The sequence below is a fragment of the Pteropus medius genome, unplaced genomic scaffold (assembly GCF_902729225.1).
Source record: "Pteropus medius unplaced genomic scaffold, Ma_sr-lr_union100, whole genome shotgun sequence".
Taxonomy (NCBI): Eukaryota; Metazoa; Chordata; class Mammalia; order Chiroptera; family Pteropodidae; genus Pteropus; species Pteropus medius.
In genome coordinates this window covers 39218169-39242429 of record NW_024344378.1, presented here as the reverse complement: position 1 = coordinate 39242429, position 24261 = coordinate 39218169, and the positions used below count along the sequence as shown (strand labels likewise).

Sequence of the window (24261 nt, the reverse complement as noted above, 5' to 3'; positions counted from 1 at the left end):
CCAGGGCAAGGAAAAGGTTGGGAACACATTTAGACCCCAGGAACTTCCTGTTCTCTTTTTACCCTTGTTGCAGGGGAAGAACTGACTACAAAACACTGAAGAAAATCTTTAAAGTACCATTTGATAGAATCTCTTCAAATTCATGTTCAAAATTTACAACACAGAAACCATATAAAACTTGTTTTTTAATTACCGACCACATGCAACAAAGGTATAAAACACAATTACTTTATTGATTTCTTACAATCAAATACTGCCAACTAGCATTACTTCCACTCATGCATCATTAAAAACAAAAGGACATTTCCTTGGTATTTTCAAATGATGCATTATACAATAAACAAAAAAAGTTAGAACTTAAAATGCACCCTGATTAATTATGTAAACTGGTAATTTTTAAAAAAAGCATAACTAATAATTTGGTTCTTCATAAAATGGAAATTTAAATATTTCTCCTGATAGTTTTGAGGTTATCATTATGTTATGAGTAGTGCAAAGTGTGGCACACAGAGTTTCATCTAGAAAGGTGTGTCTTACACACCTTATTAAACAAATGAAATGTGCATAACAAAATGCATACAGTCAATGCATGATAGAAAGCATGTTTCAAAGACAAGGCAGCCCCTCGGGCCACCATATTATTTAGGTTTTGCATTATCATTTATGGCATTATAGATTAATTACATATAACATACTTTTATACATTTTAACCCTGAAGATAAGAAAAATAACTGTTGCTTGAAAAAATTATTCCAGGTAGCCATTTGGTTTTTATCAGGAGAAAGTGAACCTCCAATAGTTTAGTGTCTGCTAAATCTGGAATCATTAGCTCGAGTCAGTAAATCAGATATGCAACGTATTTCACAGTGACTGTTTTCCAAGTCCTGGCAATGCCTCTTGGCCACAGGATGCCAGATGATGAAGCATCTCCGGGATTACCCCTGCATGTGGTTTTCCCTTTTTCTTTCTTTTTCTTTTTTTTTTTTTCCTGAAGTGTATTATTTCCTCTTCTCACCTCTTCTATGGCCTTCTATTTTAATTATTCATAAGTCCTTTCAGAATATCCTCAGAGAGCTCCATAAGGGGAAGTTCTGGAGACGGAAAATCCAAGGGAGGAAGATTGGGTATTGGAATATCCTTGGCTTTCCCAGTATTTGCTGAAAACTTCTGCCAGGTTGAAGAGGCTGTAGCAGTTTCTGAATGTGGTTGCAAGCTCCATAACTCTGACTTTTCCATAAAATCTGCATCTACATCCAGCTCCTTTTCTACTGAGCCTTTTAGACGCCTGGCCTTTTCAGCCTTTAGTTGTTTATTTTCTTTCCTTAATCTTTCATTCTCAGCCACAAGGAATTCCACATGCCTCTTCAAATCTGCAATTTTGGTTGCCTGCTCTTCTATAATTGTTTTATCATCTTTTGGGGCTTTGCTTCCAATGCATGGCTCTGTCGGCTCACTTTTCTGCTGAAGTAAAAACAGTAATGTGTCTGGATCCCTGTCAAAGATCCCCTGAGTTTCAGGCCGGTGTTTCTCGGTGGAAGGGCTGTACTTCTGAGAGAGAAGGAGACTCTGGCCCTCTGCGTCCTCCGCCGAGGGTTTGTGAGATGCCTGAAGCTGGGCAGCCGCATCCTTGTCTGTGCTCTGCTGGGCTTTCAATCTTTCCTCCCGCTTTGCCCTCTTCCACCTCTCTTGGATGAGGAGGAGCTGTTTCATGTGGCTATCCCTTTGCAATTCCAGTGATAAATGAGCCTATTACACAGAAAGAGAAGTACAATTTAACATTTTAAGTCTCCTTAGTAATGTCCAGAAAATACTATTCCAAGGTGCTCCTTTTTGAATAGCCCACTAACACTGAAGTTTATATACTATGTTTGCAATTTAGTAACATTTTTCAAAGTAACTAGGTCTTTCTAGGTAAGTAAACATTTTTACTCATAACACAATACCATCCTTCCAGAAAGTCAGAAGTCCTACTCCAGATCAACACACTAAATCAGACCTTTTTGAATGTGCCTTAACTCTCTGCAATGCTATTTGTATTCAGCTTAAAATTAGAAAACTTTCCTCTTTATAGACATTGATTCTACAACTAGTGAAAAAGTCTTTTTTATCATCTGGGTGTTCAAAGGCTCAATGCACGTCCACATTACGTGGCTCACACGAGTAATTCTATACAGTCAAAGGGAAGTGCATGGGATATAACACAACTTTTAGGTTCTCTTGGTTCAGTTTGAGGAACTGGCATTTTTTTCCCTGCCACTGCTATCCGCTCACAGAAAGGATCTCCTTAATTCAATTAGACATTTACCAAACACCACCTATGTACCTGCCACTTTTATAATCCGGGAATCATCTCTGGATAAAAACTTATCCTTAGATAAAGGTATTTTTAAAACTTACGCAGGATCTCCCCAAACACAAAAGACAATTTAAAGCCATTGGTGAAACAAATTTAAAAGTACCAGAATTGCTTAGGAATTCAGGAACAGACAAGTTCAGATTTAAATTACCTTTGACAAGCAAAGAAAAGGCCAACTGGTTTCCCCTTGGCCAGGCCCGCTTACTTACTGTGAGCTCCTGGCCAAAGGAGCTAATGATCAGAAAAGGCTGGAAGAGGCGTCTCTAGAGGAGACAGTTGGCAATCTGAGATCTCTGAGTAGCCACTGGTAAAAAAAACAGATGCCCCTACGTACTATGTCTAGTACATCAACAGCAGCTGATTTGGTTTTAATTTCCTTTCTAAAATACTCCTCTCTTGCCCATCTTACATATTTTGACTATAGTGCTTCGAGAAAGGTGCAATGCCTAATTTTATACATAGTTCAAATCTTTACAAGAAAATCCTTCTAACCCTTGTTACAAATATTAAAAACTGTCTCACCTGCTCAGACTGTGTCAGCTTCATGGCTTCAGAAAGATATGCTGGTTTAAAAAAAATAAAGAGGCACATTAACATGAGAGTGTCACCATTTTGTAATTAACAGGTCAAAGGAAGAGTTATAACACTCATATGACAAAGAACTGATCTCAGAAGCTATTCTGCTACATAGTTATCCTGTTCCTGAAAAGAAACAAGGTGGAGATTTAAAAAGATGTCAGTGGCAATCAAATGTAGATATTTCCTACCCCACCTTGACAAAGTTGGTTCTTTAAAACTCCTGTAGATTTCACAATTAGGAAGTAAAGATAACCTAATCAGAAAATTAGGATTAGGGAGGATGATTAAAATTTAACAAGAACCTTTAAAAACCCTATTATTCATTACACCCATAAAAATATCAAAGAATGATTATCAATGACTTTTTACCCACATGAATGCCTGGACTATCATTTTGGCCTCTATAGAACTTTTACTAACTTGTTTATTGTAAGCAAGCTGTGGAGGACAGTATAGTGTCATTGATGAAAACCATAAATGGTCAATAACTCGATAAACTCCCCTCTGATCTTAAGATGAGTTCCTAGGTGACTTAATTTGTTTGAATTTAAATAGTCACTATAAAAGTCCATAATTTTCCTCTTTGAGCTGACTGCTGGAAAGCTTAAGGTCAAGTTATATCAAATATGCAAGAACTCACAGTGTATTTTGTGAACTATATCACTAGTCCTTCCAGAACCATTTTATCTTTCCATGGATTCCTTGTCTACTAATTTTTAATTACATTTTGTATTTTATTGTATTCCTCCAAAGGCCTTTTATAAAATGTCTGGAACAAAATGAGGTATAAACAACAAGTATTATTAATAGATCATACACAACCTCCATTTTTTTACCTCTTGCTTACTATAAACTTTTTAGCATCTCTCACCTGTACATTAAGTTCTTTTTTGCACATACTACAAGGCATTCCTTTCTGTCTAGTGTTAATCCAAACACATTGATGGGTTTCCAAGTCCATGACTTAAACTGCTGTCTGCCAGGTTCTACTGTAGTCTTTAACATATAGCTTAATTGGATGTCCCCTCACCAACAAAAAGCATAGAGTTGGTTATACACTTTTTGTTCCAGCCATATTTACCTTTTTTCCTCAACTTTGTCTTTTATTCCTATATTAAATCTGTATAGCTGCATACAGACTATTTCTTTTCCTTTTGTTCATGTTTAACTCTGTTGAGTCATTCTACCTACTGATCTGATAGTATGGATATATTCTCCTAGATATCCCTCCCATTATGTCTGCATATATTTTGTCTCCTAGTCTGAACTACAGTTTATTTTAAATCCACTTTCTTAAAAAAATGAAACGATTTGGCAAAACCAAACTTAAAACAACTGGAATGCCTGCCTCTCTTTGTAGAACCTTAAAACTAAAACGTGACAGAAGATATCATCAAATGACACGAGTTATCACAAAGAATTCAACAAGAGTTCCACTGTCATTTAAAGTATTTTAAGATTTCGATCTAAAATCTGAGATCTAAGGAAAAAACGTTTAATCCAACTGCATGGTAATAGATTTGCTCCAGGAGTCACAACAGGAACAAATGCTCCACCAAGGCAGAAATTTAGGAAAGGAATACTTATCTCACAAAAATCTAACAATTCTGGTTAAACTGCTTCCCTCAATTATGACACACAGCTAATGTTTAAAGTAAATATTAAGCAAATGGTGAGGAAAAGGAACTTTAAAAATCTGAAGAATCTAATACTTCTTAAAATAATAAAATCATTTATTATTCTATCATGAATCTGTTAAACTGGTACCAGAATACAAATTGTATAACCTATCTGCACAAACAAAGCAAAATATTGCCTCTGAATGACAAAGACTGATCTGCTCTGAATCATTTTCATTTCACCAGTCTCATGGGAAGGTCAGGTCAAGACTTGTTTTCAATCAAATACTTATAAACACTGTACTCTGAGGTCTGGTGATCTGAAATGTTCGTTTTGAGTTCTAAGCACTGTTAATGGCTATTATCAACTTCCCATTTAAGATTTTGCTTTTTGTTGTCTGTGAAAGAAATGAAATCCACTTAGGGAACTGGAGAGCATTAAGATGTTAAGGAACTGGAGAGCATAAGATGTTAGTCTTATGCTCTCCAGGGAGAATTACATCAATCCAGTTATAGCTACTCATCAAGGTTTAAAGCAACAGATTTTTCTAACAATGCTGAATCCTTGGGAGTTTGTGGCCTCTTAACCTTTCCCTTTTTTCAATATACGGTGGTAAAATGTGAACACCTTCTCCAGATTTAGCATTTTCCTTTCTGAGATTTGGTATCTCAATTTATCTGTCAAATGAATGGATACTAATATCTTCATTTCGCTATCCACCTCAAGAGCACATCCTACCTTTCCCCAAAAGAAAAGAGAAATTAAGTAACTTCTTTATTTCATCACATTTACAAGACAAACTATCAGAACACTACAGATTTCCAGGCAAGATGGTGGAGTAGCTAAATCCTGTGCTCACCTCCTCTCACGACCACATCAAAATTACAAGTACAGAACCACCATCACTGAGAATAGCCTGAAGTCTAGCTGCACAGAAGTCCTACAATTACGGATATATAGAATAAGCCACCCCAGACTGGTAGGAGGAGAAGAGACACAAAATGGACTAGTCCCACACTCACGTGTGGTGGTTAAAAATCAGGAGGGGTATTTCGGCAGTGGAGGTTCCCTCAGAGAAGTGAGAGGTCCTAGCCTGACACCAGGCTCCCCAGTCCAGGGTTCCAGTGCTAGAAAAAGAAGTCCCCACAACTTCTGGCTGTGAAAAGTAGAGGACATTGTGGCTGGAATCCCAGCTGTTTCTCTTAAAAGGCCCACACACAGATTTACTCACTGATGGACTAACTTGCCTTGAGCTCCAGCACTGGGGTAGCAGCCCAAAAGGTACCAGGGACATACATGGAAGAAATGCATGCAGACTCAGGCAGGAGCCATATCTGAGTCTCCATCAAGCTGGTTAACACAGGTGTCATGCCCTGAGACCACATCCAACGTGTGGGCCCATCCAAGCTGCCACCAGTGGCTTTTGCCTACAGAAGGCCTGTCTTGACTCATGCTGTGGACTTTCCTAAAATCTCTCAAAGATTCACAAACCCAAACAAGCAGCATCTGGCGTCGGTGTGCCCTGTACCTCTTGCTGAGCAGCCCCAAGCACAATACTAGCAGCAGCCCACTCAGTTTATGGCTTGGCTTCTCAAGGCACCTCCAAGCCCAGTGCAGGTGGTAGCACCTGTGCATTGTTTGGTGGCGCATGCCGGGTGGCCTCAGGCAGGGCCCCTCTGAGGAGGCTCCAGTGATCAGCTTCAGACCTAGCCAGAGCACCACCCAGGGCCACATCCAAGGGTGACATATCCAAAGGGCAAACTAGGCAGGCACCAGAGCCCTGCTAAAGCGAATCCTGCTCCATAGAGTCAGCCCCTGCACAACAGCTTCTCCACTGTAATGACTGCCAGTCCTTACAATGAATCAGTCTGAGGGTCACTCTCTCTCACTGATGTGCTAACAGCAACCAAGGCTCAACTACAACAGGAGGGTACACACAACCCACACAAGGGACACAACTGGAGCACCTGGTCAGGCGACCAGGGAAATGCACCACTGGGCATCATAGGACACCCACCCATAAGGCTGGGAGACATAACAGCCCTACCTAATAAACAGAAACAAACACAGGGAGGCAGCCAAAATGGGGAGACAAAGAACTAAACAAAATGGAGACAAGCAATCTACCAAATGTTGAGTTCAAAACGCTGGTTATTTGGATGTTCCATGAATTTAGGGGGAAGAGTAGATGAACTCAGTGAGAATTTTAACAAAGAGATAGAAAACATAAAAAAATAATGTCAGAAATGAAGAATTCAAAAACTGAAATAAAGAATACATTAGAAAAAAAATCAACAGGAGATCAGATGAAGCAGAGGACTGAATCAGCAAATTAGAGGATAAGGTAGCAGAAAACATCCAATTAGAACAGCAATAAGAAAAAAGAATACCCAAAATGAAGATAGTTTAAGGGGCCTCTGGGACAACATCCAATGTACCAACATTCGCATCATAGGAGTACCAGAAGGAAGAGAGAGGGAGAGAGCAAGGAACTGAAAACCTACTTGAAGAAATAATGACAGAAAACTTCCCTAACCTGGTGAAGGAAACAGACATACAAGCCCAGGAAGCGCAGAGTCCCAAACAAAAAGAACCTGAAGAGGCCTGCAGCAAGACACAGCATCATTAAAATAACGAAAGTTAAAGACAGAGAGAATATTAAAAGCAGTAAGAGAAAAGCAATTAGTTACCTATAAGGGAGCTCTCATAAGACTAATTTCAGCTAATTTCTCAATAGAAACTTTGCAGGCCAGAAAAGACTGGTATGAAATATTCACAGTGATGAACAAGGACCTACAACCAAGATGACTCAGCAAAGCTATCATTTAGAATCATAGGACAGAATAAAGAGCTTCTCATACGATAAAAAACTAAAGGTGTTCATCACCACCAAACCAGTATTACAAGAAATGTTAGAGGGACTTCTTTAAGAAAACAAGATAAAAAATATGAATAATATCAATTACTTTAAATGTAAATGGATTAAATACTCTAATCAAAAGATAGGGTAGCCTAAATGGGCAAGAAAACAAGACCCTCACATATGCTGCCTACAAGAGACTCACTTCAGATCAAAAGACACACACAGAATGAAAGGGATAGAAAAAGATATTTCATGAAAATGGAAACAAAAAAGCTGTAGTAGCAATACTTATACCATACAAAACAGACTTTAAAACAAAGGCTATAGAGACAAAGAAGACCTCCCCACACACACTTCTGAGTATTTACCTGAAGAAACCCAAAACACTACTTCAAAGAGACATGTGGATCCATATTCACTGCAGCATTATTTACAACAGTCAAGATATGGACGCAACCTGGGTGTCCATCAATGGATGAATGAATAAAGAAAAAGTAGCACATATATGCAATGGAATATTATTCAGCGATAAAGAAGAATGAAATCTTGCTATCTGCAACATGAATGGACGTAGAGGGTATTGTGCTAAGTGGAGTCAGAGAAAAAACAAATGCCATATGATTTCGCTTACGTGTAGAATCCAAAGAACAAAATAAACAAATAATCTCATAGATACAGAGACCATTCTGATAGCTGCCAGATGGGAGGGAGTTGAAGGGATGGGTGAAAAAGGGAAAAGAGATTAAGAAGTACAAACTGGTAGTTATAAAATAGTCATGGGTATGTAAAGTACAGCATAAGGAATATAGTAAATAATATTGTAATTAACTATGTATGGTGTCAGATGGGTACTAGATTTATTGGGGTGATCACTTTGTAAGTTATATAAATAGTCGATCACTATACTGTATACCTGAAACAAATGTAATTGAAAAAATAAAAAAGTTATTTTAAAAAAAGAACACTACAAAGTATACGGGCTAGGAGTCCTTAGCTAAATAATCTCAGGGTAAATTTTTAGTCTCTGAATCTCCTCTAATCTTTAACAGTTGGACACAGAGGCCCCTTTTTTGCCCTAAATTCTCACATTTCAGGCTTTCCTTCTAATTAGTCTTTCTCAAATGATGACCTTTCCCTGTCATCTGTAAAATGATTTCTAAATACTAATTTTTTTCCTCTCAAAATACAACTATATCCATACCTCCCAAAGATGTCAGTCAATTAAGAAAACATTGAGCTCATTCCAACCATGTTAATATTCAAACTAACATCACATTCATAACTCTATTCTAAAACATAACACAAGGCTATTTTTAACAAGTCCAAACTCCAAATCAAACTGGCTCAGTGGGATTAACTAATCACACTTAATTCTATCTCCATAATTACAGCTAATAGGATCTAAAAGGCTACCTTTTTCTACTCCTGAGCATGTCACAGAATTTAAATACAGAGAAAAGAGGGAGAAGCGTTTAAAGCCAACACTAGTTTTAAGTCTTCAAATAAATAAGGGATATAGGTAGAATAAAAAAAACTCTTCCCTTTTATATAATCAGAATATCCTACTGCTTAATGCACAACCTATGCTAATCACTCCATCTTGACATGTTATATAGGTATAACCATGACCACGCTAGGCTACTCAACTAAAGTTGTCATTTATCTGTGGCATTCATCTACAACATGGTTTTCTTAAATTGTATAGTACATTGTTTTTTCTTTATAGTGACTACAAATTTAACAATTTGATTCAGAACAAAATATGGTTTATGAACGAGTTAAAGAGCATGAGCTACCAAATTTAATTGTATAAAGCCCCCATAAAACCCACCATAAAAATTCACAAAGATTTATAGGGTACATACTATGTGCTCAGATCTACAGCTAAAGGGATACACCTCAGTGGCAAAACTGATTCTTTAAAAATAAGATGATATTTTCACTGAAAACCATTGACTTGTAGGCAAAAATCACTGACATAAGAGTCCACTGTGCGGTCTGTATTTCAGCAGTCAGGTAACACATGAAGGGCAGACTCTGCTAGGAAAGAACATGGCTTTGATTATTATACCCGTCTAGAGGAAAAGGAAAGTGCCTTCCTCTAGCAGAAAGACTGTATGGTTTGCTCTAAAAAAGGTGGCTATACCCATTTTGGATGCAACATGAGTAAAATACCTCCTTCCCCAAAGCTTTTAGGTTTGTTATTCAGCCAACAGAAACGTGTACAAAACGGACCCCAAAGATCTATTTGAGTTCAACGTATGCTAGGTTGTGTGACTAAGATAAAATTAGGTGTTTGATAAGTCAATTATTCTACATTTTATACCTAAAAGAAAGCAATCACCAGCATAATACTACAAGCATGAATACACAGATGAAATATTTAGAAGAAAGGGTAAAGAAAATCCACAGGAAAAAGTTTTGATGGGTTTTATATTATCAACATCTTAGAAAACAATCTCAATGAAAATTAACTGGTCGGAATTAAACTGGGTATTACTTTCAGAACTCAAATAGTTAAATATTTGAAATCCAGACTCCTTTTCTATAATAACTATGATGAACTGGCAGACTTCTTGCAATTACTTCTGTCTTTAGGGATCTTTAGGCTCAGAAAGTTGTGTCCATGAATCATTTACCAATACAGCATATGCAATTTTCATGGTTTAGAAAGAAGACTGGGTTAAAAGGAACTACAAAATCCAATACACTTATAACATGCATGCTGATGCGCCGGTGGTGTCAACCCTGTATATGCAGGGCAACAACATATCATTACTGCTGTATTTTCATTATAAATAGTGTTGAGAGCTACTAGAGAAAAGAAATTGCCCTGCAGTTCTGGATTTAATATTTCTTTAAAATACTCACCTGCAGCCTTTTTGTGACAAGAAATAGCCTCTTCGTATTTCCCTGCAGCTAATAAACGGTCTGCTCGTCTGCTGTGTTGATGAGCCTAGAAGACAAACATTCTTAAGTTCTCTTGAATCATAAAAAAGGCCACTTAAGAAAACTTTTAAGAATATAAATAATGCTGTTCGTTGCCACACATCAAACCGTTACAGCTATATCTGTAATGAAAACCTAATGGGTGGCTCTTTGAACTATATAGCACCTGAAAGGATGGGCAACTTCTCTCAACATTACAGATAAACCATTAACACCAGGCACTAAACTCCTTCATTGACCCAACATTCTTCCATTCTTCAGAGATTAAGCAAGAGTTATAATCATAGGCTATTACTCAAAATGTATATTTTCTTGATTTTTAATAAGTTCCTTTAAAAACAGGAGTTATTGTGTAGACACTTTCATTAGTTGGTATAGTTTAAAAACTATAATCCAGAAATTACTTATCACATAGTAAAATCCAAGCTTCTCCTGTATTAACTCATTATTTCTTTCAACATGAGGTACTATGTGTTTTTAAAATATAAATATGTACAATGTACAGTTGAGGAATTAATATCTCCATTTTTTATTATGGTGCAGATATTTTTATGTACCAGTCACCAAAACAAAGACAAACTCAAAAGTTCTGAAAGCAAATGACTAAAGTACTCTGAATGTAAAGATAAATGGATTAAATAAGTAGTCACTGGCCTCCTTACATGTTATACTTTAAGAATGACTATAACTTTGTAAATGTGATTCCTTCTTACACAAAGAGGACCGACTCAGAGGGGTTATGTATCTTATATAAGGTTATACAGTTAGCAGGCAAAGACGACGACAAATAATCAGCTAAAGTCTTCTGGCTAGTGTATTATTTTCCTCACTGAACTCACAGATGATTTACCCAAAGTTTCTTAAAAGTGAAAAGCCTTGTACGCCCATATTTACAGCATTTTTCACAATAGTCAAAAGGTGAAAGCCACTCAAATGCCCATCAATAGATGAAAGAATACACAAAATGTAATATATACATTAATGGAATATTACTTAGCCTTAAAAAGGAAACTGACACATGCTACATGGATGAACTTTAAGGACATGAAGCTAATAATGAAATATAAAATAAGCCAGTTACAAAAAGGCAAATACTGTATGATCCCACTTATATGAGGTATCTAAAGCAGTCAAATTCATATGAAATTGAAAGTAGAATGGTGGTTGTCAGGGAGAGAAAAGTGGGGAGTTGTTTAATGGGTGTAGAATTTCAGCTTTGCAAGATAAAAGGAAAAGTTCTGGAGATGTGTTGCACCAACAATGTAAATGTCCTTAACACTACTGAACTATATACTTAAAAAAAAATAAAGAGGGTAAATTTTATGTTATGGGTACTTTATCTCAAAAAAAATTTTTTTAAAAAAAGCAAATCTGTTTTTGTCAGGTGTAAAGTAATTTATCTAGAATGCTTTTCAAAAAAATGTGCCACTGATGCCTCATAAAAATACTTCAGAGCAGCACTTTTGCAAAGAGAGAATTATTCTGGGTATGTTTACAAATCATGCTCAGTGCAAAACTGAGGTGAAGACAAAGAAAACAGCACCTCCAGCTATGCATGTTGTTTACATTTTCCTCACTTCTATTTTTGTAAGAAATAAGTAACACTCAAAAACAAGATCATCCCTTTCAATTGTTTCAGAGGATTTTTATTCTTCAAACAGTAATTAAACAAACTTCGTCTAAGTCTCAATTTACACTGAAAATAATAATAGATAACATTACACGACTGGGGCCTTAAAATAATTTTAACCATGGAGTCTTGGACTGAGCAAAAATATGTTCAGAACACAGCAGTATTTTATAGTACCCCAAAATGATACAGGTCTTTTGGGAAGAGAATGTATATGATAAAGAAAGCTATGTTATGATCGACATGATTTCTCTAAAAAAATGTGTTCAGATAGTATAGTTAAACAAATGGCACTCAAACAACAAGGTTCTGTAGAGCAGGGTCCCCAACCCTTGGGCCACGGAGGAGGTGAGTGGTGGGCAAGCAAGCCAAGCTTTATCTGTATCTGCAGCTGCTCCTCAGTGCTAGCATTACCGCCTCAGCTCCACCTCAGATCATTGGGCATTACATTCTCATAGGAGCACTGGTCCATGGTGCCAAAAAGGTTAGGGACCACTGCAGTAGAGGGAAAACAAAAGGAATGAAAGGAGTGAATCTTCAGGTGCCTTTACTTTTCTGAGCTTTGAAAGATGACCCATATAAGAGTCGAATCTTTGAAATCCCATAGTACCTCCCATGGATGACACAGTGCAGAGTCAGCCCTACCAGGAACCCATGGTTCTTGGCCCAAGTTCTTGCTTACACACTTAATCAGCCTAGTTATTTCATCCTTCAGGACCTATTTTCCACCTGCAAAATGATAGAGTTGGACCAGATCTGTGCTTTTCAAGTTTTAATGGAATACAAACCACCTGGGGGGATATGGTTAAAATGCTAACTCTTAGTAGGTCTAAACTGAAGTAAGTCTTGAGATTCCACCAAAGTGAAGCTAAAGCTGCAGGCTAATGGACACACTTTGAGAAGCAGGGATGAGCTGCTCTCTGAGGTTACCTCACTCTAATGCTGTATCTCTAGCGTCTCTATCTTTGATGACATTAGTCACTTTCTACCTTGTACTATATTTATGAAGTTCCCTAATAAAACTTCAAGCTCTGCAATAATAGAATTGTTTCATCAAAGAAACAAATGAGAAGTTCTCGAATAGTGAGAACAGGACCTCATGGCTCTCCCGACTCCCCTAAAACTTCCCCATGTAATGTCCAATCTACACCTCATTTAAAAACATACATCTACTCTAGGTTATTTGGCACCACAACAGTCAAATTCCCTATTAAAAAATCCAGTTCCTACTAGCTTCTTTTTAGACACCCAGAATGTGAAAATTAAACTAGTTAAAAGACAATAAAAGCACTTGGAGGTAGGTACCTGCAATCAAAATGTTTACAATATAGTTGGGAAGACTAAATTAAACTCCCTTTCTTTTTTAACTGAAGATAATGAAGGAAACTTAATATCAGCAGTAATTCTTATTTTTAAAACAATCTAAGCTCTCTAATATTAAAACTGATGTGACAACATGGATGGACCTAGAGCGAAATAAGTCAGAGAAAGACAAATACCATATGATTTCACTCATATGTAGAATCTAAAAAATAAACAAACTCACAGATACAGAGAACATTTTGATGGTTTCCAGATGGGAGGGAGAAGGGAGAGAAGAGTAAAAAGAGAAGGGATTAAGATGTGCAAATTACCAGTTATAAAAAGTCATGGGGATATATAGTACAGCATAGAGAATATGTTCAATAATATTGTAATAATTATGTATGGTGTCAGATGGTACTAGACTTATTGGGGTGATCATTTTGTAAATTATATAAATGTCTAATCACTATGTGTACACTTGAAACTTATGTAATGTTATATGTTAACTGTAACTGAAAAATAAAAAATTTAAAATATTAAAATCGATCTCTACTGTTTTTGATAGAAGAACAGCCATTAAAAGTACTAAATCCATAAATATATTTCCTTGGTAATTCAAAATAAAATAGGAACAAAAAGCAACTGAAATGGGAATGTTGGGCAGTGATTCTAAAAGTAGTTTGGGCACTCATATTTTGTAATTCTGGTAACTGCTGCTCTTCTGCCAAGAATTCCAGGATGCACTAAGATTTTATGGGACAGACTTTATCTTAATATTTCATATTAATTCAGAAAAGATATAAGACACCCCAGGTCTTCATGAGTGATTTTACTAACAATTTAAATAATGTTTAAGCCAAGAATGCATCTATTTTGAATATTAACCTATTTAGGTTAATATTAACCTATTTAGGTTAATATTAACCTATTTAGGTTAATATTAACCTATTTAGGTTAATATTAACCTATTTAGGTTAATATTCAAAATAGATGCATTCTTGGCTTAAACATTATACTTAAATAAAGTATAAATATTTATCAGGACACTGTTAGGACAGAAACGGTAATGTAGCGCACTTCAAGAACTTTAAATCCAGGAGCACCTAAATATACAAAGCAAATATTAACAGACCCCGAGAGAGAGAAAGAGAGAGAGCGCAATACAATAATAGTAGGGGATTTGATACCTCTCTTACATCAATAAATAGATCAAAAGACAGAAAATCAATAAGAAAACACAAGCCTTAAACAACATGTTAGACCAGATGGACCTATCATGTATACATATATAAATATATATATATAACATACACACACACACACACACACACACACACACACACACACACACAGACATACATACACACAGAACATTCCACTAACGAGCAACAAAATACACATACACATTTTTCTCAAGTGCACATGGAACATTCTCCAGGATGCATTAGATCATGTTAGGCCATAAAACAAGCCTTAACAATTTTAAGAAGACTGAAATCACATCAAACATCATTTTCAACCACAATGGTATAAAACTAGAAAACAATTACAGAAAGAAAACTGGAAGATTCTCAAATATGTGGAGATTAAACATGCTACTGAAGAACCAATGGGTCAATGAAGAAATCAAAAATCAAAATATACCTTGAAACAAATGAAAATGGAAATACAACATACCAAAAATTATGGGATGCAGCAAAAGATTCTAACAGCGAAATTCATACCAATAAATGCTTACCTCAAAAAACAAGAAAAATCTCAAATAAACAACCTAAGTTTACACCTCAAGGAACTAGAAAAAGAACAAAGCTCAGAGTTAGTAGCAGAAAGGAACTATCGCAGCAGAAATAAATGAAATAAAGACTAAAAAGACAATAAAAAAGATTAATAAAATCAAGAGCTGTTTCTTTGAAATGATTAACAAAGTCAACAAACCTTGAGCTAGACTCACCAAGAAAAAAAGAACTCAACATCAGAAATGAAAGAGGAGATACAACTGATACTACAAAAATACAAAAGATAAGAGATACTACAATTATACTCCAACAAATTGGACAACCTATAATAAAGAAACTCCTAGAAACATGTAACCTTCCGAGACAGAATCATGAAGAAATAGATTTGAACAAATTATCAGTAAAGAGATTGAATCAGTAATCAAAAAACCTCCCAACACACACAACTCCGGACCAGCTTCACTTTTTGAATTATACCAAACATTAAAAAAATACCGATCCTTCTCAAACTCTTCCAAAAAACAGAAGAGAACACTTCCAAGCTCATTTTACAAGGCCAGCATCATTCTGATACCAAAGCCAGACGACACCATAAGAAAAGAAAATTACAGGCCAACCACCCTGGAATATATATGCAAAAATCATCAACAAAATATTAGCAAACCAAATTCAACAAATTAAAAGGATCAGATACCACGATCAAATGGGGTTTATTTCAGAGATGCAAAGATAGTTTAATATCCATAAATCAATGTGAAACATCACATTAACCAAATGAATGATAAAAATCATCTCGATACAGTCATGCACCACAAAACATTTCGGTCAATGACAGACCACATATACAACAGTAGTCCCCCCTAAGATTATAATAGAGCTGAAAAATTCCTATCACCTACTGATGTCATAGTGGAATGCATGTGTTGTAGTGATATTGTAGTGCATACCTGCATATGTGGTGATGCTGGTGTAAACAAAACTACTGCACTGCCAGTTGTATAAATGCATAGCACATACTATTACAGTAGTATGCTATACCATCTCAGAACATATCCCCATAGTTAGCAATACATGCCTATACAGTGTAGATACGCTGAACAAAGGGATGATTCATGTCCCGGGAAGAAAGGAATGGGACAGCGTGAGATTTCATCGCACTACTCATTAAAGCAACATATTTAAGACTTATGAATTGCTTATTTCCAGAATTTTCCATTTAATATTTTCTGTAGGTAACTGGAACTGCGGAAAGTTGAAACCATAGATAAAGGGGGGACTAATGTATACAGAAATCTGTTGTTTCTATACACGAATAATGAACTATCAGAAAGAGAAATTAAGAAAACAGTCTCATTTACAATAGCATCAAAAAGAATAAAATACCTAAGAATAAATTTAACCAAGGAGGTGAAAGACCTGTACACTGAAAATTATAAGACACTGGTGAAAGAAACTGAAGACGACACAAATAAATGGAAAGATATTCTGTGCTCGTGGACCTGAAGAATTATATTGTTTAAATGTCCATACTACTCAAAGCATTCTAGAGATTCAATACAATTGCTATCAAAATTCCAATGGCAATTATAGAAATAGAACAATGCTAAAATTTGTGTGGAACCACGAAAGGCCCTGAATAGCTAAAGAAATTTTGAGAAAGAACAAAGCCAAAGGCATCGCACTCCCTGATTTCAAACTATGTTACAAAGTTATAGAATCAAAGCAGTATGATATTGGCATAAAAAAAAGACACACAGATCATTAAAATAGAATTGAAATCCCAGATATAAATCCGCACATATATAGACAATTTATGACAAAGGAGCCAAGAATATATAATGGGGTCAGGACAGTCTCTTCAATAAATGGTGCTAGAAAAACTAGAGAGCCACGTACAAAAGAATGAGACTGGACCACTATCTGATACCATACATGAAAATGGATTAGACTTCAATATAGACCTAAAACCACAGAATTCCTTGAAGAAAACACAGGTGGTAAGCTCACTGACATCGGTCTTGGGGATGATTTTTTGCATATTACACAAAAAGTAAAGGCAAAAAAAAATGGGGAAAGTGAGACACATCAAACTAAAAGTTTCTGCCCAGCAAGAAATCATCAACGAAATGAAAAAGCATCATACTGAATGAGAGAAAATATCTGCAAAACATATCTGATAAGGAGTTAATATCCAAATTATATAGAGAACTCGGAAAGCTCAATAGCAAAAAAAAAAAAAATCTGATTTAAAAATGGGTAGAGGATTTGAATAGATACTTTTCCAAAAAAGACATACAATGACCAATAGGTGCATGAAGACACTCAATGTCACTACTCAAGAAATTAAAACCACAATGAGGTATCACCTCATACCTACCTGTCAGAATAGCTATCATCAATAACTCAAGAAACAAGAAATGTTGACGAAGATGTGGAGAAGAGAGAACCTTCATGCACTGTTGGTGGGAATGTAAATTGGTGCAGCCACTATGGAAAACAGTAAGGAGGTTCCTTTAAAAATTTAAAAATATAACTACCATATGATCTAGCAATTCCACTTCTGGGTATTTATCTGAATAAAATAAAAACATTAACTGCAAAAGATGCATGCACCACCATGTTCATCGCATCATTATTTACAATAGCCAAGATATGAAAACAACCTAAGTGTTGTCCATCACCGGATGAATAGACAAAGATGTGATATGTACACATACACACAAAATGGAGTATTATTCAGTTATTAAAAAGAATGAAATCTTGCCACTTGAAACAACATGGACCTTATTTTACTTATTCTAAGTAAAATAAGTCAGACACAGAAAGACAACATATGATCTCACTTATATGTGGAATCTAAAAAAATGAAAAGAAAAAACAAAAACAAAAAAATCCCAAGCTCATGGATACAGATAACAGACTGGTGGTTGCCAGAGGTGACAAGTTGTGGAGTGGGCAAAATGGGGGAAGGGGGTCCAAAAGGCACAAACTTCCAGTTATAAAATAAGTCATGGAAATGGTGACAATGGATATTGCATATTTGAAAAGTAGCTAAGAGAGCAGATCTTAAAAGTCCTCAACACAAGGAAAAAAAAAATCAGTAACTATGTATGGTGATAGATGTTAGACTCCCTGTGATCATTTTGAAATATATACAAATATAGAACCATTATGTTGTATATCTGAAATGAGTATGTCAATTACACCTCAATTTAAAAATTGTTTTAAAAAGAATTTCAACTCCATTAACATATTTTCATTTCCCTAGATTGGTATACAAATGAGCTCAATTTTTTTGTTTGCCTGTTTTTGTTTTTTTTTTTAACTTTCTCGATTTCTTATAAAATTATATAAATCTGACCTTCATAAAAATCAATGTTTTCTTTTTTGTCTTAGTTTTTCTATTCTGTCACAATTTACTAATCATTAGTAATTGTTTCCCTTAGGATTATATATTTAACTTAGGTATAACTGACATTATATTAGTTTCAGGTGTACCATAAAATGATTTGATATTTGTATATATTGCAAAATGATCACAATAATAAGTCTAATATCTGTCACACCATACAGTTACAAAGAAATTTTTTTTTAGATTCCACATATAAACGAGATCATTATGGTGTTTGTCTTTCTGTCTGACTTATTCCACATAGAATAATGCCCTCAAGGTCCACCCATGTTGTTACAAATGACTAGATTTCATTCTTTTTTATGGCTGAATAATATTCCATTCTACACACACATACACAATTTTCTTTATCCATTCATCCATCAGTGAGTCTCCTACAGGCAAGTAGTGTCTTCTAACAGTAAGTACCAAACTGACCCTCTAATGTAATAAAATTATACTTAAGATAACTGCTCAAGAGCTAGAGAAGTCCAGGAAACCTGTTTTTTGATTTTAAGTCTAAGGATCAATTTCTCCCACACACATCTTTCCATCTTTTTTCTTCCTCAGGTTTCCAATTTAGTTTGCCTTTTTTCATAACTTACCACTATCTGCTATGAAGACAAATTATAGGATATAACACCTAGTGAGCTGTGAAATAGATTTAGTGGGTCAGAACAGCATTTTTTCAAAAACTACAATAGTAAATATTAGAGTGCACCAAATATAACACCACACACGAGAATGTGTGTGTGTGTGTGTGTGTGTGTGTGTGTGTGTGTATGCCATCATATAAAAGTTTTAGTTTTAGTTTTTTGTTGTCTGGGGGTGAAATTTATGAGGGTCCCTGCATTTTACACAATTCTAGGAGGCACATCCAGAATGTAGCAGCTCGGCAGTAATATACACGTTTGTATGTACTGGTCGTTATGTAAAAATTTCTCATTGTGAATCACAGTCAAACAAATGAGCAAACACTGATCGAACAGAAAGATCGATATTTTATTTAGAATCTTGCTTTTAAATCCCACTATCACCACTTACTCTGCATTTCAATGTATTCATCCATATAATGAATCTCATATAGCTCCTAACAAAACAAAATAAATAATATACATACAAAGTGCCTGGTGCCAATCTTAGCACTTAGCAATTGTTGAATAAGTCTTAGTGCTCTACCACCTTTCCCCAGAGTACTTCCATTAAGCACAGCCTAACTGTGACACGGGATGAATTTTTCTTGAAATTTCCAAGGCAACAAGGGAAGAGTTCAAACAGCATTTTGTTTTTGTTTTTGTTTTTTTAACTTAAAGATTTCACTGCCAATATAATTAACATGGGATAGTTACAAAGATTTTAGGTATGTACAAGGCCATTCTTTGGACCCAGATATCTGATTTCTTAGATAAGAAGAACCACTCTAGAAGGAAGCTTAGTTACTCAACAAATGTATTCTCAGCACTCTTAAGAGCCAAACACATAGAGTACAATTATGGCCATGTAGTCACATGGACCTTGTCCTTTGAGTTTGCAGAGTAGGTAAGCAAAGCATGAGCAACAGTCATGTATAAATTAAGGTCTGACATCACTTCCCAAACAGGTAGCAAACAAACCAAAGAACTAGACATTATTTCACGAGTTTTGACATTTGGTGCCAGCATTCACAATGCCAAAATTAAATGTATGGAAATAAATGCCTAAATATACAGTAAGTGATTTTGTTATAATTTTTCCATGTTAAAAACTGACAGAAAAAAATAACTGGTAAAACAAAAGAGTCCAAAGACTAGCTATTTTCCCCCTCAACTGATATAAGATTTATCTTATTTTTCTTCTGACCAAATTCAAAAACCAGAACTAGAACACAATGTCTGTACTATATAGTAAAATGACTATTTCAAACTGGTCTCTTCTATATCCTAAAAATTCACTGAGGAAATAATCCTACAGACCCTTACTGCAAATCTAATATAAAAATACTAGAGCAGAGGCACTAAATGCTGACACAGAATTTACAGTTCAACAGATAAGGACCATATTGAAATGAAAATAATGAGTACATTAATACAGAAGCATTACTAGAAAGAGGTCACATCAAAATAAATTGTGATCCATAATGTTTTTGAGTCACTAGTTTAATTACTTAATTTCTCTCAGCCTAGGCTTATTTATTTGTAAAACGGGAAGCAGTTCTTCCTAAATTCCAAGGATGCTCTGAAGATACATAAGTCTATGCACTGCAATAGTCCTTATACAATGAATTACGACTATACTATGCAATTAGAAAAAGCTTATGTATACCACTGAGATTTTCAAAGGTACTCACGAAATCATAGTGTTGAGAACTATTTCTCATTGAAATCAACTGAATACTAAGCTGGATATCTGCTCACATAAAAGAATACACTAGTCTTCAAAAAACTCGTCTTTGGTACTTACAAGCAGCAGTGTTAAAATGATTGAAGTTAATGTTAATCTCTATTCCACTGTTATCTTTCAATAAACAGCTGGCTAGAACTCAGATCTTCTAAATCTCAAATGGTTTAAGAATTCATGATGCCAAATTTCTAATATTTGCCCACATATATTTTATAGCTGGATTATGGAATTATGCTAGCCTGCTTAACAGGACTCGATTCAAAATTTTCTACAAAAATACTATTACATTTAACTAATTCTTCCTAAACTGGTGATTCTGCTGCTTCACCCAGTTCCAGTCTTCTCATAAGCCACCACACACTAGTGGGACAGCTGGCTGGGGTTATGCTGCAGCCAGTAGCCAAATAAAGTGAAGTTAACTGGAACTAAACCAATGGCTATTTTGCATGGGCACTTGAACTTTGAAGCACTTTATAAACTGCTGGTTATTTCTAATAACATTCCTGCTAAGTTTCAATATTGAGCCATCCATTATATTTCACTGCAAACTATGTCACCTTAAAAACAAGAAAAGTGCAAGACATTTCCCTAGTTTTTAAAAACTCACAAATCTAGTCCAATTCTTTTAAGTGTAAACAACTCTCACCAATGGGGGCAGGGCTCAACTTAATAAAACTGGGAGGTACTTCTCAGAACAGTGACCTGGCCACCAGTCATTTGGTAACCACAGGTTTAGGTCCTAGAATCTTAGGCCTTTCAAGCTCAACAAGTCCATATCTTTATTTTACAAGTGAAATTTTAAATTAAAGACTTATGCTCTGGGTTACCATAATAGCTAACTCTTACATTGTACTATGTACCAGTTACTGTTCTAAGCCCTTTACACCTATTTGCTCCTTGAATGCTCACAACAAACCAAAACAGTGAGGTCAACTAATTTGCCCAAGGTCACACAGTTTTTAAGTGACAATGCCAGAATTCAAATCCCAGCAGTGTAGCTCCAGAATCTATACTCTTAAACCACCATGCGCTGCTACTCCTCCTTTATAGAATGGTTTAAATCCAGCCCAGGGCTCTTCCACGACCCTAGGGTTCAGAGTTCCAACCTGAGAAATTAATTCTCCATACGTCCTTTTTCCAATCCCACCACTGCAACTGAATTTCAAACCTGTGACACTTAAGTTCCTTCAGTCTGTCTGCAACCTCAAGTAACCTGGCTTTGTATTCAAAGTAAGTACCCTCTCTGGGAAACGAGAAGATGCAGTGGCCAGTCAGAAAAAGAATGTGTTTCTCGTGGTTGCTTAAATCGCAACACCTGAAGTGCCTAAAAACATAATAGGCTATCAGCACTTTTTCTGAGAAAGGCAAACATCTACCATATTTTCATTATGCCTAAAGTGATGAAATTCAGCTAACAGAAATAACCCTGTCTTTTTCTCCAGCTGTCTCCAACTTATCCGAAAAGGGAGACTGTCAGTTTATGCATCTGAATGTGACAAATGAGTGAAGAGAAAAATGGGGGTGAGAAGGGGTATTACTTCACCTCTCCAAAGTGGGGAGGCTCAGATTTCAGACCCTCTGTTTTGGAAGTTAAAAGCACTATAACACACCATTTCTGCCCTGACCGGTTTCAGTGTCTCTCCAAGCTGCAGAGAGGTGGTTACGTGGCGCTTGAAGGCATTTCCTTCGGCCTGAAGAGGGGGCAGCCCCGGCTAGTGTAAGCCCCTTGCCTAGAGCCCTGCGACAGGGGGCGCCCGGAGGCAGCGGGAAATGGACGCGGGATCTTCCTGGGGATCTCCGAGCGGGGCGACGTCTGGGACAGCTGGTCTGGAGACTCTGTGGGGCCACGCCCGCCTGCGCCCCCCAGCCTTTAGGACCACCTTCGCCGACCCGCCTCCTGGCCTCGTGAGTCAGCGGCACCCCTGGGACCAGACCGAACTCTTGAGGTAAAAGCACCGAGGGCGGACGCGACCCTCTGAAGGCCACTCACCAGGTTTAGGGGTCCTTCCATTACTTCCATAGACCCCGGAATAAGAGGCGGCCTGAGCAAGGGGAGCGACGGCGCCGAAGCACATGGAGGTGAACAGAACGGGAGCGCGAAGCAGCGGCAGAGAAAGTAGCCCCTATCCGCGCCTGGGAGCCAGCGGAGGGGGCAGAAAGAAAGAGCAATAACCGCACCACTTCCTCCTCCGGCGCTAAGGACCCGCCCCTTGCGCCGTGGGCACGCCCCCTGCGCCGCGGCCACGCACGCGTCATGGCGTCACATGCGGCTGGTTCAAGGTGGGAGTGAGGACCGGGGTGGAGCTCAGGGAAGGCGGGTCACAGACTGACGTACACTTTCTCGCTGTCGATCTTTCTTCTCGCGAGAAGCTTATCTTCATTTTCTTGAAGTCTCTTCTGACGTCATGTAAGGAGGTGTAGCCTTGTTGGAACTTAAAAGTGGCTGACTTCTGCTGTTGGCTTCTCCCATTTCTTTCCAGCCTGACTTCCCAAATTCACTCTAATTTGCTACATTCTCTCTTGTTCTCCCTTTCCCACCTGTATTCTTGCACCTGATTTTTCTTTTAAATCAGATTTCAGCAATGCTAAACCATGCCCTGGACTGGACCCCAATCCCACCCCCTGAGGGAGACAAACATGAATGATTCAGGGCTCTGCCCTCAAGTTGCTGACAAATTAGTAAAATAATGTGGGTCACAAATAGCCTAATTTGAGACTTGATTCATATAACAAGTATGTGCCAAAACACTATGCTGGGTTCTTTCTGTCAAGGAATTCATTGGCAATAAAAAATAATTGTGATTTATGCTGTGAAGGGAACAGGAAGATGCGATAGAGGCACCATAGCTATACAGCCTCAAGGAAATTAATTCGAAAGCTGTGTGAGCTTGGAAGAGGACCTCAAGCTTTAAGTGGACCCCAGTCCTGGTCTATGCCTTGATTGCAACCTTGTGAGAGTCTCAGCAGAGGACCCATCAAAATCATGCCCAGACTCTTGACCCATGGAAATTGTGAGATAATAAATGTGTGTTGTTTTAAGCTACTACATTTGTGGTAATAGAAAACTATTACAGACACCTTCAAGGAGGTAAAATCGAGAGGCAGAAATTCCTTGATAAACTATAACCGTGAGTAGTGAATTTATGTCACCACATTACTCAGTCCACAGTAGCTGGCTGTGCAGCTACTGTGCAGCTACTTTGTCCAGCTGTTAAGTTACCCTTAATACCTCTAAGGGGAACTTAAGTTAACAGCTGGACAAAGAAGGAGAGTATAATATGTTCAAGCACACACCAATATTTAAGAGTGATTTCATCCAGATCAGCAAAAGAGGAAAATTGACATGTACATACCATGTCCAAACAGTGACACAGACATTGCATCTGTCAGCCCTATTCTCTGCCACTTGCTGTCATGCTATTGGCTTGATCAGCTACAGGCTATGAAGAGCCT

The 24261-nt window shown here is 36.9% G+C and overlaps 1 protein-coding gene across 2 annotated transcripts; it reads right to left on the bottom strand.

Moving 5' to 3' along the window:
• Positions 1-172: 172 nt before the first annotated feature.
• NRBF2 (nuclear receptor binding factor 2) lies at positions 173-23020 on the bottom strand. 2 transcript variants are annotated; one of them, XM_039871923.1, is made up of 4 exons: positions 22799-23014; positions 10290-10374; positions 2879-2919; positions 208-1746 (listed from the first exon to the last, which is right to left on the bottom strand). In XM_039871923.1, the coding sequence occupies exons 1-4, from the start codon at positions 22826-22828 to the stop codon at positions 1036-1038; spliced, it is 867 nt and encodes a 288-aa protein (XP_039727857.1). In that variant the 5' UTR covers positions 22829-23014; the 3' UTR covers positions 208-1035. The 2 variants fall into 2 exon arrangements, with proteins under 2 accessions (XP_039727858.1, XP_039727857.1); XM_039871924.1 differs by lacking the exon at positions 10290-10374 and having other exon boundaries at positions 173-1746; positions 22799-23020.
• Between the last annotated feature and the right edge of the window lie 1241 nt (positions 23021-24261).